Here is a 16,504-nt window from a genome sequence, read left to right as displayed (position 1 = left end):
CAATGGGGTGGGGAGTGTAGTTGGTAGAGGAAGCTGTCGGGTGTCCCTCGGAAGCCCTAAGCGGGGAGACTTCTTTGCTCTATCTAGCAGATTCCTGTGATAGTTGATGGTCCATCAAGTTGCCAACGTAAGAACATTAGTCTGAGATATTCACGAAATATCTATTTCTATGTTTCCCAGCATGGCATATGTTCCATTATGCGTTGGTTGAGAAGTGGAGTATGGAACCATATCGTAGATACACCAAGCCTGACAGCCATCTATCTATACTCTATACTGTCCCCTGGCATACTAAATCTCAATCTCCACCACCCCCCAATTGACAAATCCCAAAACCACCTAACCCACCCACCTCAACACGTCCCTATTCAAATGCTCGCTCCTGACCGACTGCACGCCCGCCAAATGCAACGTCAACTGCAACTCGCCCAGCAAACACCTCAACACATGCCTCACGCCCTCCTCGCCCCCCACGGCCAGGCCATAAACATACGGCCTGCCCACCAGCACCATCTTCGCCCCCAACGCCAACGCCTTGGCCACATCCGCACCACACCTAACCCCGGAATCAAACAACACCTCCAACCTGTCCCCCACCGCATCCACAATCTCCGACAGCACCGTCAACGACCCGACGCCGCCATCCAACTGCCTCCCGCCATGATTCGAAACCACCACCCCCTGCACCCCCACCTCCACCGCCCTCTCCGCGTCCCCCACACTCTGGATCCCCTTCAACACAATCGGCCCCTCCCAATGCCTCCTCAGGAACCCCACATCCTCCCAGCCATGACTATACCCTGGAAAGATCACCCCCGCCCACTCCGCCGCCGCCCTCCCCACATCCTCCTCGACCTCCACCCCGTGCCTCTCGCGGAACCTCCGCCGAAACACGGCGTCCGAAAACCCCGCCGCCACCCCGATGTCATCCGCCCGCAGGAACGGGTTATAGCCGTGGTCGAGATCGCCCGGCCGCCAGCCCAGCACGTATGTATCCAGCGTCACGACCAGCACGGAATAGCCCGCGTTCTTGGCCCGCGCTAGCAGGGATAGTGTGATCTCGTCGTGTTCGTTTCCCGGCCAGTACAGCTGGAACCACCGCGGTCCGGCGCCGTTCGCGGCTGCCACGTCTTCGATGCTGGTCGCGGTCGCGGTGCTGAGGATGTACGGGACTTGGAGATCGGGTGCGCCGGCGCCGGCGGCGGCGGCGGTTGCTTTTTCGCCCGCCGGGTGGAAGATCCGTTGCACCCCGACGGGGGCGATTGCGATCGGGGAGGCGTACTCGTGGCCGAATAGTCGGGTGCGGAGGTCTGCGTATGGGGTGGGTGTGCGGTTGAGACGCGACGGCACTAGTGCCCATTTGGTGAATGCTTGCAGGTTGTTGGTTGCTGTTGACCCCGTGCCCGCGGAGCCTTGCACGTAGCCGTAGCTGTTTGGCGAGAGGTGGGCTTGCGCGAGGGTTTCCCAGGTGAGGGGGTTGAAGGGGAGGGGCGGCGGAGGGGCTGGGTGGGGGAGGAGCCCGTTTTGGTAGGTCGTTGTTTGGTAGCTGAGTGGTTGGGATTGGTTTGGCTCGGGGGTTGGTGTTGAGGTTGAGGTTGAGTTTGACATTGTGATTGTGGTTGTGATTGTGGTTGTGGTTGTGATTGTGGTTGTGATTGTGGTTGTGGTTGTGGTTGTTGAGTATGGATGGGAGTATGGATATTCAGCTAGTTACTTTAGCTGGTGGTTTGGCCGGATTATCCCGAAGGCAAGGTTGTGGCCACTTTTATATCATCCGGATTGTTGATGGCTAACTATGACATGATTATGATCATGACGTCACTTCCTGTGATGCAGGGCAGTGGGTCGGTCCCTGTTCTCGACCGAGTTGAAATGAGGTTGAGGTTCGCTCATGTTCGGACTGCTGTGCGAACTCCGAATCCGAACGATCCATCCATGTTCATCTGATAAGCTGGTTTCGGTTGGACGGCCGGGAAGACATCCGAATAGCCCAGGTAGTATTCACAATAGCAATACTTTGTTTCTATGAAGCAAAGGGTTTGCAAGCTATGGTAGATAGTCAAGCTTTGGTATTGTTCGGTGGGTCTGTCTCGCCGTGGACCGGTTTTCTGCTCGAGTACGAGGACAATTTCTCGGCCGGGAGTCTGAGGATGCCACTTGAGACTGGGTCTAGAGATCCCAGTGGAAGAGGGTTGTGTGTGTTTGTTTGTTTCACTTGGTGGTGGTTTAGGGTTGGTTGGCTGGTCCGGGCCGGTGCGTGGGTGCCTGAGGTTGCAGAATATCACTGTGACGGGGACGGCTGCATCCCCGAGGGCAATCGAGAGTACCCGGACATTATGAGTGTGTTTGACCACCTCAGCCTCGCGTGGGAGGTTTGCATCGGATGTGACCTGCCCTGCCCTTTACTGATAAAGTGGCGGTGAATTTCCTGTGTGACATGGAAAGACAAGACTCGGTAGGCACGGTGATGGAGCGATTCGCCTTCAAAGTAAACCTTCTACGGCGGTATAAGGTGCGGATGGATGCGATTAATAGGAGGAAGGAGATGGGACGTCGAGAGGAGGAGATCTTTCAGAGGGTAATATAGATGAGGTCAATTTATGGGCCTTATTTATTCAGGATTCATCTGACTGTTAATCTATTGTTGTGATATAGTAATTTGTAATGGTAGGATCACACACCTTGATCACTATTCCATAGTACTGACGGTCAGATGGTTCGAGTCGGGATCAGCGAATCGATCGATGGTGTGTGGTAATGGCTTGTTCATCGCTGTGTCTCGGATACATCATACTTACTGCTGTACTCCATCAATCTCACCATCTGTTGATTTTTGATATAGGTAGTCAGCGAGGGGAAATAGAGGTCCGCACTACCACTATATCATAATTCCATATCGATGACACAATCCCCATCATGGGATACCTATGTACGGGAGAATTCTTTTTTCAGCCCTTTCCTCCTTCCTCCCTCTCGCATCCATCTCTCACATCTCTCACATCTCTCACATCTCTCATCCATCTCTCATCCATCTCTCATCCATCTCTCATCCATCTCTCATCTCTCCCATCTCTCATCTCTCCCATCTCTCCCACCGTCCGAATCTAAAATCTATAATACAACCCGACCATCCATCAGACCCCAGCACCACCATGCGAGCCCTCACCGAGCCCGTCGTACCAGGGGACTTGCTCTTGGTCCAAACTCCTAGTTTGAGATGTATGCTCGTCGTGGAAGAAGCAGCAATCACTTCCACAACCCCCGACACATCCACGATAACAGTACGCGAGACTCAATGGCACATCCCGTTGCAGCCAGGCTACTGGATGGTCTCAGGCCCCGAGGTCCTGTACGGCGGGCCCCCACACGAACACGAACCTCATAAGGAGGGAAAGTTGTGCCTCTCCGAGAGTCACACGGTGGACCCTCCATATGGCACTCTAGCCACCTTTCTCAAGGACCTGGTCGAAGAGGAAGGCGAAAAGGAATTCGACATCCTGGTGAAGCCACATGGGCGGTATGCTGATGCTGATGATCTCCCTCCCCCACCGTGCCCACCTCAACCCAATAGCTAACAACCACCATCCAGTGATGTCATGGAGATATATTTCGAGGGCGACTGTCCTTACTGTGAAGACGGAGACGGTTGGATCGATTGTCCTCCCGCAATCGAAGTATACCCGGAGCTTATGATCAGACATAGCCGAGACCATCTATGTCAGTTCTGTCTCGGATACGACATCGCCCTCGAGGACAGAGTGCGCATGGAGATGCTGATCGCCTTGTATCACCGTACCTCCGTGTTGCAGATGACGGACCACACGCGACGGAAACTACGGCAGACCCTCTTGGTGCTGTATAGGGCCCGAGTTGCGATTATTACGGCGAGGAAGGAGGAAATGGGAATCCGGCACGAGGATTTCGTTTGTGATCTACTGCATTGATGGTTGTGTCGTTTGTGGGGGTGTAGAGCTTTCATGTTTTGATGTTTTTTTTGGGGGGGGAGGGGGATTGGAGGATTGGAGGATCATGATATGATGGTTTCAGGCTGTGAGTCTGGTGAGGAGTTCTTCGTTTGAGTTGAGAATTGGTCGGTCGTCATATTGGCATGTTGCCATTTTCGGATGTATTTTGGTGTTGTGAAATTAGAATAAGTGTGACTGTTGGTCTCACATTAGTTCCCTTGTGTGGTACATCCATCCATCCATCCATTCATCGTGATCGGCTATCCCTTGAGACATGATTTGGGGACATAAAGCGGGTTCGCATTTGGGGAATGCGCCACCAATCTATCATGTAGAGGACCTGAAACGTGATGCTAGGGTTAGGAGGGCGACGGGATCTGCGCAAGCCCGAGGAATCCTATCCTCGGAGACTATGGGGTCCCACAGGTACCAATTGAAAATTCCCGTCGCGTCGAGAGAAGCGCCCAATGGCAACCTGAGAGAACTCCCTAGCAAGGGTGCTAACAGTCAGGAACGAAAACACCCTCCCCGATAGGCAAATCTTCGTGGGAAAGGAAGTGGACGGTTGGTACTGGGACGGTCTTTCAGAAACGGAGTCAGAGGACAAAGAGATTATTAAAAAATCAATTAATAATAAGTCAGATAGCATATAAGTCAGTAAGATCTTGTATTTATTGATTTTTTAGATTAATTTATATTAAAACTCTTTCGCAGCAGCAGAAGATATAAGAGTATTATAATACTATCTTGCAGAATCTGAAAAATGAATATCCTGTTCATCAAAGAATTGCCAAAAGGACTCTAAAATTACTTATGCACATGAGCGGTTCGATGTCTGTGAAAGGCCTTGCTGATAGTGGTGACACTGGAAGAGGTCTCTGACCTCGGAGGCCATGTCAGCGCTGGGGATTTGATCTGTATTTGTCGGAACAGTAGATAATGTTCCTGAACAACATCTTCAAGGCGTAGGATGGGTGAGTAGAGTCACCAGATAGATCATCTGGACATGTTTCATCATACGCGCAGAAACAGGTCTGGTGTGAGAAGAAAAGGACGGATATAAAGAGTTTCCTTATTCTAGGTTCGAGCACGGGAAGATGCAGCATGCGCTGCTTTATCAGCTGGAAGCCCTGTTAGTATATCCTGTATTTTCATTGAATAATTCTAGAGGGCTATGAGCGTTCTTGTGATTTGATATAGCAGCAAATTCTTTCCTAAGTTGTCAAATGTGGCATTGCGAAAGACCGCTGAGAGAGGAGAGTGTAGCGGAGTTTGCAGCATAATATCCTACTTTGTTCGGATAGCACGGAAGTCGTCACAACGTAGAGATTGGCGACAGCCGGCATCACAGTACCTGCCATACATCCAGGTGGCATTCCCGACAAGTGCTTCACTTGTTAAAACTGACATGCTTTCCATTCTTGGTGCCTGGAGGATGAGGCTCGCAGTTAATTAAATAAGCGATGGGAAAGGTAGACCCCCAGCCGATCATGAACATAGTCCGAGACGGTCTCTACCATTCTCTCGAGGTCATCCATCATGGACTACTTGAGTAAGCTTTCGATGCCTAATATATCACGACATATCTCAAGTATTATTCCATACTGGCGTGCCCGTGGGAAACAAGTGTTTCGGCTCTCCGGTAGGTAGGTAGGACTTCAGGGATACTCTGGAAGAAGGCGTTTGTTTTTGCAATAGTCTCACAGAGAGAGTTATCTGCTCTGCTGGGCTGGCCAATTCCATGGCTGCTTTGCTGTACCTAGCTAGCTCCGAAGCCAGATACTTAAATGTTCAGTGGTTTGTTGCAGGCGCATACAACGCCCGATCAACTTTGCGAAGAATGCAGAGGTTTGCCATTTTACAAAAAGGCCCTGAATGCCTAGCTGCCCGGTTGCATATCCATGTTTTTTGTCTTGGACGCGGATGGCGTTGCTTTCCAGCCCATCTCCAACCGCAGTGAAATGGACAACAGTTAATAGATATCGGACTGCTTGCGCTTTCGCAATCCTTTCGTTAAACCGGCCCTGCACGCCGTGCTTGTCCCGGACACAGACATGGCTTTTGAAGACGCCTTTACCCGAGGAACTGTGCTACTCTCTTGTTGAATCGGCATTGCCTGCCGTGCTCGTCACCGACAAAGATTTGCTCTGTTGCGAGGTCTGTTCTGTTCAATAGAGGAAATTGCCAAGGACCAGGTTTTCAGATACGATTGATGGGTTCTGTACGGTGCTGATCTGCACAAAGTCCACTCGTCCTCCGCGGACATGACTAAACCGCTGAATTCGACGGCAGTCATGTACCTGATAATTTGGCCTGGCTGTAGTGTCTCCCAGCGGCAATCATATTCTCAGTGGCAATCACACTTTCAGCGGCAGGTATGTCGGTTTGAATCCATATTTCCGAAGAGCACTTCATGTACTGCGCTGCTTGTGCCATATCTTCTGAAAAGTTTGCACGAAGCGAAATAAATCCGGATATGTATATGTACACATATCCAAGGTGGACCGTGCCAGGAACAGCCCTATTCTCCCTAATCCGGGCTCTTGGAATGAGTCAGAGCAGACTTGAAAACGTCGGACTGTTCGCGACGGCTTCCAGGGCCGCACAGGGAAGCGAAGCCCCAGGTGCGGCGACGCCACGGCGACTGCGACTTTCGAGTATTATATCAGATATCCGGAAAACAATACACTGGCCCGCGCGTCCAGGCCTTGAAAGAAAATATAACAGTCTGTGAATAAGGATCCAATGGATGAAATAGGTGGATTCCGCGGTCGTATCGCGAAACCGAGACCATTTGGTAAGCGTCTTTCTCAGCCGAGCGTGTTAAATCACGATGCACATAGTAAATTCGGGCGTTGATGTTGGATCGTTGACGACTTTTCCTCGTCGCCGCTTCTCCGCAATATCATAGCCGCAGGACTTTTATTGTCTATATAGGCGGGAGGAAGTCAATGACAAGCACCAAGCCACCGGATCAGATGGACCCTGCGCATCAACAGATCAATTAGAATCGTGACAGAGAATGGTCTTCTAGTCCAGCCAGACTATTGCATTTATAAGAGACCTATCAAAGCCGCGCAGCTCTTTGTTCGCAAACCACTGTCGCTCCAGAATCAGTATTCCCACCCCCCAAAACAGCCAGAAAATCTGGACCTTGAAAAGGCTTACCCTCTGGTATAAGATTGAGACATACGAGATGGTAATGACGAGCGCCACTGCGGCAAAAGGAGTACTCCCCGCGCATGACGCTCTGGAAGAGGGACACCTGCGGTCCTGACAGGTAACCTTCTATCTGAGGATCCAGGACTAAATGCAGCGAAGGGGCACGAGGACTTTCAAGCCCAGTGGATGTCTTTGCTGCGAGACTAAGGTCTACACACACATAGCGACCGAACGCCGACGAAGGCACTATTCCGTGCTCGATCACACCAAACTCCGGTCTGAGTTGCCCTTCCATGCGCCGATGTAGGGATAGAAATCCTGATCAAGTCACGAAACAGGACCTTCGAATCTAACCAAAAACGAACCGTGCCGTATGACGTCCTGGGGGGTATGGATCGCTGGACGTTGAAATGTGCCATCGTGCAACCTCTATGCTCGAATTCGGGTGACCGTATAATTAACCCCCTCTCCTCATCCGAAAGATCTATCGGACGGGGTATTGGATCAGTTATCTTGGAATGATGGCTTCATTTTGGCGAGCGCGAGCAATTAAAATAAACCAGTGTATATATAACCAAGACCGTATGGACTTGAACTTGGCCATGTCCAGGGGGGGGGGGGGAAGATTCGATAGTCTGGGACTGGAAAGCGACGCCATATAGTAGCGTCTACACCTAGATCTGGAACATGACTTGCAACGAAGCCTTCGCAAGGAACCATGCCTCCAGACAGACAAGCCCGCAGCGACGAGGGCCGCCCGCCTCATATTCCCATAAAACGCCCCGTCTTAGCGGTACTCCACGAGACAACCATACCACCGACCAAAGATGACAACATCCTGTAATCATCATCATCATCATCATCATCATATCCCGGCTACCACACCACGATAGACACCCTATGTCATACCAACACTCGCATACGTTCATCCGGAATGCAGATGCAGCCAAGGCCACGATAGATGACGCAACCCAACCCACAGCCTGCACCACCATCTATCCATCTATCCATCTGACTTCGCACCGATGTCGATGTCGATGTCAATCGCGGAATGGATGCGCAATAACACCGGAGGATATAATACATGATGCAGGGTAAGATCCCAGACCCCTTTCTTGGCCGTCCGCACAGATGACGTAGATGGAGGAAGGAAGGAGGGAGAAAGCGAGAGATCTGCCTCCCTCCGGGGAAATTGGCGATTAATAAAGGATGATGGATCTGACCAGTGACTGACCCCCCCGCGTAGATCAGATTCCCTGTTTCTGTGGCGATGGATGATGGTACTCCGTGGGTAGTGGGTGGTGAAGTGGTGGGTTGGTTGCATCACTGGTTCCGGGGGACAGTTACTATTCTTGTGATTAACTAGTGGGTTGTACGTTTAATATCTGTAGGCGGGGTGAATTACCCCGAGGGAGGGTTGATTCTATTTTTGGTGGTGCAGGAGGGGAAAGTAGGTAGTAGGGGTAGGTAAGTAGTGGATGAATGGATGAATGGATGGGAGGTCAGTCGGTCGGTCGAAATGCCGCAGCGATCAACCGGAACTCAATTCAATCCAGCTCGAACGGACAACTCGATATTGAAGACAGCATGATCTGCCGGATCTACTCCGGTAATCTTTCCCGCCCATGATCCTCCCTGATCCGCCGCCGATCGGACCCCGAGAACGCCCGGGCGGCTGCTTCAGTGCTTCAGTGCTTAGTCTGTCTGACTGACTGCTTTATTTATTAGACTTTTGGCGTTTTCGCCTGAAGGGACCCACCTGCCGGCGAGGAAGTCTGGGACGGTGGGCCGGGTGGAGAACTGAGAGGCTTCTTTCAGTAGTAGTTAAAGAGGCCGTTGGCGAGACGCGGGAGGCGGATCGAAGGCTTACTACCGACTCGACTCGGGATTTCGACCAACTGGCCCAGCCCCGCAATTGGTGCCGTTCTCGATGATTTTATGGGGTATCGTGAGTCTAGAACGGAGGGGGGGCTGGAGTGGACTGGACTGTGTCCTGCTGGGTGGTAGAATTGAGCATCTCCACGTGCAGGTTGTGGTGTGGTTGCCTGTCAATGGAATCGATGGGGTGTGGGTGCGGGTTGCGTAGAGGCAAGGACAGACACACAACCACTATAATGTTACTACTGTGTACTGTGTACTGTGTGTGTACGGACTAGGGAGGGAGGGATGGATGGATGAATGGATGGCAATGACAACACCAGACATAACCACCCAAGGGGTCTGTCTAATTTGCTCGTGTCTGACAGACCCCTTCTCGCCCCTGAAACGTGGGCCATTCACTCACTCCCCGGTCGCCTGCCTATCAGGGCAGTGAGACTACGACGACCATTGTAGCAGGCAGGCGTTATCATCAAATCCCTCTGCCGACGGAGACCCTACTCGAAGCGGCTTCTCGCCACATCGTGCTGTTTGGGATTGGGAATGATAGTGGCGGTTTCAGATAGCTTAGCTTTCATCGTTTCTGCCCAGGGACCCAGTCCTAGGAATGCGGGACGTCGTCAGCCGTGACAGTATCGTGGGAGACCACGATGACCGACGCGGAAGAGCGGTCGAGCAAGGGCGGTCTCAGACTCAGCAGGACAAAGTGGTTCCGTGGACCCGCTGGGTCTTTCGGCCCGATGGTGTCGGCATCTGTGCTGCGATTTGACGATCAGCTCCACGGGATTATCGATGGATCCGCAGTGTCCGGAAAGGAAGGGAGGGAGGGCAAGCGAGAGCGAAGGGGGAAAACAGAGAGAGACACACCCTGAGTCACTCCCGTAGAGTGCGCTGTCCGGAGGGAATTGACTAGGGGGCGATGACGCTGTCTCCCCTGGGGAATGGATTTACGATTCTAGGGGTCGGATCCGGGGGGTCTGGGGAGCACGCAATTGTCGTAATGGGGTATGTTGGCCATCAACGTGATGGCGCCGCAGGAAGAAGAAGAAGAAGCAATGCCAATTTTGGGAGGTCTTCTAGACCCGTTGATTGTGCCGATCGGGCGACAGCTGGACCAGGGGAGGGAACCATTCAAGGATACTTCGCAGACCACATGTCATGTTGCCATAGTGGAGATGCTACAATATCGTACAGTAGCAGCTTCAATAGCACCATCGGTGGTGGAGATGGGGTGGCGAGCATGTGAACTGTGCCTGTGGTGACTGCTGGGGACTGCTGGGGCCACTGCTGGGGGGTTCCGCAGGGTAACCGCAGGGGAGAGGGCGAATCGCAGGATCCGCGCCGCATTTCCACGGTCCACCACAAGGTACGATCACGATCTTGTGAATGTACATGTCGCCAGCACGATAGAACGGAGGGAAGAATTTACGTAGTGAATGGACAGACGGACAGACAGACAGGCAGGCAGATAAGGGCGAAAAGCAACGGTCAATCGAGCAATGCTGGGACGCGCAATCGATGAGGAACCGGTGCAACACCAGAAATTAGGGCAAGGCGAGGCGGAGCGCGACCGAGAGACTCAGACCCGAACGAACCAGCCCACTTTTTCTCAGATTCTTTACAGACTTTTCGATCCTGGGCCCCGCTATCTACTATTTAAAAAATGACCCGCCGCGCCCTCCTTCCCCTTCCTCATCACTGACCAAGTATGGCTATCTTCGACGGGCTCTTTCGTGGCCGTGACCACCAGGCACGAGTCGACGACAACGACGCAAAGAAATCCCAATTCACTGTTTCCTCCCACTCTGTCCCCTCCACAGGCAGCACCACTCCTTCGTCCGGTCTCGCGACCCCAACCGAGGAGAAGGGCCTCAGCCCTCTCGGGCCCGTCCCTGAGATCGGTCGCCTGGGCTCGTGGAAAGGCGCCCTCGTCCTGCTGGTCACATCCGGCTCCCAGTTCCTCGACAATGTCTTCATGACCAGTGCCAATGTGGCCCTGTCCTCCATCCAGGAGGACTTCAACGTGTCCGCCACCAACCTCCAGTGGATGATCTCCGCCTACACCCTGACGTTTGGCGGCTTCTTGCTTCTGGCAGGCGTTCTGTCCGACCGGTGGGTATTCCCCCCCCCCCAAGAGTGTCGTCACGACGCACTGTGTAACTGACCGGAAACAGATATGGCCGAAAGCTGATCCTCTGCCTGGGCCTCACCTGGCTATCCATCTGGACCCTGGCCATCGGGTTCGGACAGTCCTTCATCCAGCTGACCGTCTTCCGCGGGCTTCAGGGCATCGGGGCCGCGCTGACCGTGCCGTCCGCGATCGGAATCATCAGCGCCTACTTCACGGGGCTTGATCGCACGCGCGCGCTGTCTATCTACGCCTCCTCCGGCACGGTGGGCTTCTGCGTCGGGCTCATCTTCGGCGGGTTCCTGACCTCGTCCCTGGGGTGGCGGTACATCTTCTACTTCATCGTGATCATCACCGGTGCGCTCGGCATCCTGGGGTTCATCGTCCTGCCCGCGGACAACATGGCGGGCAAGGCGAAGCCCAAGATGGACTACGTCGGGGCGATGCTCTCCACGGCGGGTCTGATCCTGCTGCAGTTCGTGCTGTCCAGCGGCGGCGTCTACGGCTGGGGCACGCCGTTCATCATCGTCCTGCTCATCCTGGCGGTGGCGCTCCTGGCGTCGTTCGTCGTGCTGGAGAAATTCATCTCCTGCCCGCTCATGCCTCTGTCGTTGTGGAAACTCCCCAACTTTGCGGGGCTGTGGGTCGCCGGCTTCAGTACGTCGTCGTCGCCGCCTCTATTCCCCCCAGCCCTCCCTTGAGTCCCTCCGCTGACCCTCTCCGTCTAGCCTGCTACGGCAGCTACCAGAACGTCATCTACTACATCGTCCTGATGGCGCAGGAGGTCGATCACCTCTCCGCGGGCGACACGGCGCTCCGGTTCCTCCCCATGGGCGTGATCGGGTTCATTGCCTCGATGGGAACGGGCAAGGCGCTCGAGTACGTAAACGGGAAATACACCCTCCTTGCCGGGTTGATCCTGACGGTGTTGGCCCCTGTCCCGAGCGCCATCACCGCCAGCCCCGAGACCAGCTTGTACGGCCCCACTCTCTATTGCCTGAGCCCGGATCTAGTGCTAATGATTGTCGCAGCTGGGTCAATGTCCTCCCCACCTCGCTCATCAGTATCACCGCTGTGTCGTTGATCTTCGTCACCACCAGTACTGCCATCCTGACGACTGTTCCGGTGAACGTGAAGAGTCTGTGTGGTGGAATGGTGAGAGCCTCCCCCATCCCCCCCCCCATTTTGACCCTCAGCCGGTCCTTAAGAAACCAACCATGAAGGAAGAAACTAATGATAATTCTGATCTTTCCAGCTGAACACCGCCTTCCAAATCGGCTCCGGCGTGGCCCTGGCCATCTCCGCCGCCGTCACCGAAACCGTCGACATCAAGAAGGGCCATGGGCTGGCCGAGCAATACGCCACAGGCCTGTGGTGTTCCGCCGGCCTTGCCGGACTGGGCCTGATTATCGCCCTACTTTCCGTCCGGAGGAGAGGCATCGGCCCGAATGATCGCGATGACACGGCTTGCGCTATATAGGTGGTGCTGCTGCTGCCCCTGCGTCCGTCGTCGGCGTTCTTTCTCCCTTTCGCCATTCTTTCCTGCATTACTATTATCCCACACCACACACGTACCCACACTTGAGTTGATTCATTGATTGATTGATTGACTGACTGACTACACGGTACATGATCTGATTTGATTCACAATGATTTACGATTCCCCCTTTCCTGTCTCTGTCTTTCTGTTTCATCTGTCTGTTTTGGCTATCTATCGGCCCATGTTCTCCCCTGCCCTGCCCTACCCTACCCTGCACCACATACAACACACAGCACGAACACAAAAAGTCCACTCTGTTTCCCTTCTTCTTCTTCTTCTTCATCATCATCATCCCTCTTTTGTCTGCATTTCACCGTCAGTCTCGCTGTGATGACACCCACGAGACTCATCCTACGTTATTTAGAGTACATACACCCCCTAGAGTGGCGAACATAGTTTCCATCCATCCATCCATCCATCCAACCAATTCCTAATGATAATGAATTTATTTATCCAACTTTAAATCAATCAATCAATCAATCAATCATCCCAATAATCAAATCAATAAATCCTACCCTCGAATATCAATTCCTCTGACTACGAAAACCTCAATCAAATCCCAAATAACCATTCAAATAAATCAAACCAACTCAAATCAAATCCATTGTTCGGATGTTCCAGACTCAAACTCCCTCCCTAGCGCCACAAGCTAACAGAAAAAAAAAAAAAAAAAAATCAGACTCGGGAGGGAGGGAGGGTCCAACCAACAAACTACCAAACTAACAAACTAGATCCCGTTCCTAGGGTAGGGTATCTAGGGTAGGGTAGGGAATCGTGCTAAGGGAAGGGAAGGAAGGGAAGGGAGGAGTGGAGTGGACCCGCCCCACCGCGCGGGAAAGGGGAACCGTGAACCCAACCCAATTCAAAACCAGACCAGCCAACGGTCGGTCGGTCGGTCGGTCGAATTTGCAGCAGTCTGGAGTTCTGGACGGATGGTTCGGTTCGGGGGAACGGGGTTTGTCTGTTCTGTTCTGTTCTGTTCTGTTCTGCTCTGTTGCTTGGACTAAATTTAGAAGTTTTAATGGGTTGGATCCTTTGGGTAGGGATTATGGGTTTTGGATGGATGGATTTACAGATTGATGTTCGTTTTTGTGGGCATGGTCATGTTCATGTCTATGTAAATAAGTTAGTAAATGTAGACATAAGTAAGATGTTGATGTGCTCTGCAAGGCATACTTGCTTATATCTATATGTAGGCTTAGTTACATGCCGTATTGGTAGATATTTGGGGTGTTTGTAGATCGCTATTCTGCGGGCTTCGTCACTTTACTTCATGACTTGCTTGACTTGACTTGAGTCTTGGCTTTATTCTGCTACCTATTTACTGGAACTTGAAGTAGGCAAGGCAAGACAATGTCAAATGATATCTTCGGCTATTTCTTCCCCTGTATGACATATACCTACTAGATATTCATGCACATAGGTACGCGCATATATATATCTATATATACAGATAGACAATCTATTCAAGTAAGAGTATACAAGATTGCAGTCTAAATGCTGCTATACCTATAGTACAAACCAGTTATTCCCATCCATCTATAGCGGGAAAAAAAAAAAAAAAAAAAACCCGACACAAACAAAACAAGGTTAATTAAAATGATTATCATTGCCGAACTATATCCATTAGTCTAGTGATTATTCCCCGGGACGAAGGAAGGGCTGAGCCGTGACAGACCAGTTCTTTTCCTATTTTTTATTCTCGGTGTTTTCAACAGCCACCTACTTACCCACTTACACTACGGAGTACCCACCTCCCTATACCTACCGGTAGATTAGCTTGTGTAGGGATTAACAACTAGAGCGTCGATCAGTGCGTCTGTGGCGCCGTTACCCTGCGGGATAGGTCCTAGGTCCTAGGTCTGCAGCAGGGTCCTATCGGAGGTGGGTTCCATGCACCCTGTGCAGGGGTGGGTGGCTTACGCGCCGCGCAGGGACGGTTATTTGGGTTTTGCTTTTTGGGGAGAGCTTAAACACTCTCTCCACCTAGTTAGCTAGTCTACCAGTAAATTAGCTACAGAATAAGCAATTAAATCAGAAAAAACAAATAGATTTGATGTTTCCCCCCCCTCTTTTGGAAGGTTTCCGTCGGAGATGAGATGAGGATTGATTGCGTACGCAGGCTGTCTCTTGCTAATTTACCCATCCCCTTCTCTATCCATCCATCCATCCATCATCCTCTTCTTTCAATCCCTGTTTCTTGACCGTCTACTCCATGCTTACCGGTAGTTAGTCCGTGCTTGGATACCTGTCAACCCCATGCATAATATCAACTCCACAGGCAGAAACAGATGCTGTCTTGATTATTATATTGATAATCAGATTACGCGTCCCCTTTTCCTACCTATCTACCTATCTACTAATCTAACCTACCTACCCACTTACCGACCTAGGTAGTAGTTACTATGCATAAGCACCGTGACACAGCATACTCACTAGTTACTAGTAGTTATTTAGTTAGTTACCGCCCTCAGATTACCTCACCCTGCATGCATTACATTACATTACCCCCGCTGACCAATCGGGCAATATCCCCCGTCAACATACTAAACATTCATTCATGCAAGGAGGTAGCACCACCGGCGCCCACCACAACTTAAACCACATGTGTGAAGCATTCCTCATTACGAATCTGCCCTGCGGCTGACATTTAGTGATCGTGTCCTTTTTTTCCGTTTTAATGGGGAGGGGGGAGGGGGGGAGGTTACGTCATGGGATTCGGGTGGATGGATGGGTTGGAATATGGGGATGAGGCTGGATCGGGGAGGTTTGCCGGGGGGAGAAAGGGGTGCGTCATCTTGCATGGATGGGATGGGGGTGGAAGGAATTATTTGTTTATTTTTGCTGGTGCTGGGTGCTAGGTGCTAGGTGCCAGTTGCTAATGGTGTGCGTTCTTGTTTAGATAGGAAGTACTTACCCTAGTACTGGTATCTGGTCGATATGTAGGGGAAGAGATGGGTATCTATATCTATCTAGGTAGAAAGACACCACTCTCCCCTCCACCGCCATCCTAGCTACCATATATTCATTCCCATGCCCATTCCCAGAACTCACACGAACGCGCAAAATATACAGAGACAGTGAAACGCGATCATGTACCTCCGACACGAATTATCCTATATGAAATCCTTGGACCCCTCCCTAATTCTTTCCAAAAGGTTTGGCCTTTTGTAGTGAGGATGGAGGGACGGGAGAGGTAGCTATCCAACCATCTGTTCACCATGTAGAACGCATCGTCAAAGATGAGTATCTGATAACTGTTCTGGATAGTGGAAGGAAGTAGTTGTTGTCTTCGAAGCACTCCCAATGCTGTACGCCGACCGCGCCGAAGACATTGGCGCCGCGGTCCGCAGTGGAGTTTCCGGCGATGCAGTCGTGCATTTCGTTGACGGACTGCGTGTAGTCGGATCCATGCAGTGAAACCATGGGGTAAGCTGCTCAGATGGTTGCGGGGTGGCTGATATCCATCCTGGGTTGATGAGACGGGTGGTCGAATTCGTGCGGACTTATGACTTATCAGTATATTATATAATATGACTGGATCGCTTGAAGACTCGTAACGATTCAAGGATTGCTGATATTGTTCCAGTGATTATTGTCAGGTGAAGCTGAGATCTTCTTCTTCAGAACAAGAAGTCCCAGCCCATTTGAGTCAGAAAGTGAGTGGGTAAGAAGGGCTATCAGCGCCCATCTGTCTGCTCTGGATGCGAATTATGTTAGACTAAATACTTTAACTACTATGACATCTCAGGCTCCCCGTCGCGGTGCATCCACTGCCTCGCCCGGGGGGTTCACCACTCACCTCCCCCCAGCTGATACTAACACCCAACA

General features: G+C 51.8%; 3 protein-coding genes across 3 annotated transcripts; 2 read left to right on the top strand and 1 right to left on the bottom strand.

The window, feature by feature from the left end:
• Positions 1-33: 33 nt before the first annotated feature.
• On the bottom strand, positions 34-1,726 carry BO70DRAFT_386734 (putative FMN dependent dehydrogenase). Its single transcript, XM_025545844.1, has one exon. It carries the CDS (start codon positions 1,606-1,608, stop codon positions 340-342), a length of 1,269 nt encoding a protein of 422 aa, XP_025400337.1. The 5' UTR covers positions 1,609-1,726; the 3' UTR covers positions 34-339.
• A 1,426-nt stretch (positions 1,727-3,152) lies between these two features.
• On the top strand, positions 3,153-3,944 carry BO70DRAFT_395670 (uncharacterized protein; the record flags this gene model as incomplete). Its single annotated transcript, XM_025546554.1, has 2 exons — positions 3,153-3,517; positions 3,590-3,944. The coding sequence occupies 2 exons, from the start codon at positions 3,153-3,155 to the stop codon at positions 3,942-3,944; spliced, it is 720 nt and encodes a 239-aa protein (XP_025400336.1).
• A 6,769-nt stretch (positions 3,945-10,713) lies between these two features.
• On the top strand, positions 10,714-13,079 carry BO70DRAFT_424288 (permease of the major facilitator superfamily; the record flags this gene model as incomplete). Its single annotated transcript, XM_025547616.1, has 5 exons — positions 10,714-11,117; positions 11,180-11,790; positions 11,862-12,108; positions 12,165-12,288; positions 12,389-13,079. 5 exons carry the CDS (start codon positions 10,714-10,716, stop codon positions 12,611-12,613), a joined length of 1,611 nt encoding a protein of 536 aa, XP_025400335.1. The 3' UTR covers positions 12,614-13,079.
• Positions 13,080-16,504: the final 3,425 nt, after the last annotated feature.

The sequence above is a fragment of the Aspergillus heteromorphus genome (assembly GCF_003184545.1).
Source record: "Aspergillus heteromorphus CBS 117.55 chromosome Unknown BO70scaffold_9, whole genome shotgun sequence".
Lineage (NCBI taxonomy): Eukaryota > Fungi > Ascomycota > Eurotiomycetes > Eurotiales > Aspergillaceae > Aspergillus > Aspergillus heteromorphus.
The sequence above is the reverse complement of the archived record's forward strand: the minus strand, read 5'-3'. Positions and strand labels throughout refer to the sequence as shown.

Excerpts from the sequence above, each read along its gene's own strand:
- BO70DRAFT_386734 (XM_025545844.1), bottom strand. The coding sequence starts at position 1,608 with ATGTCAAACTCAACCTCAACCTCAACACCAACCCCCGAGCCAAACCAA.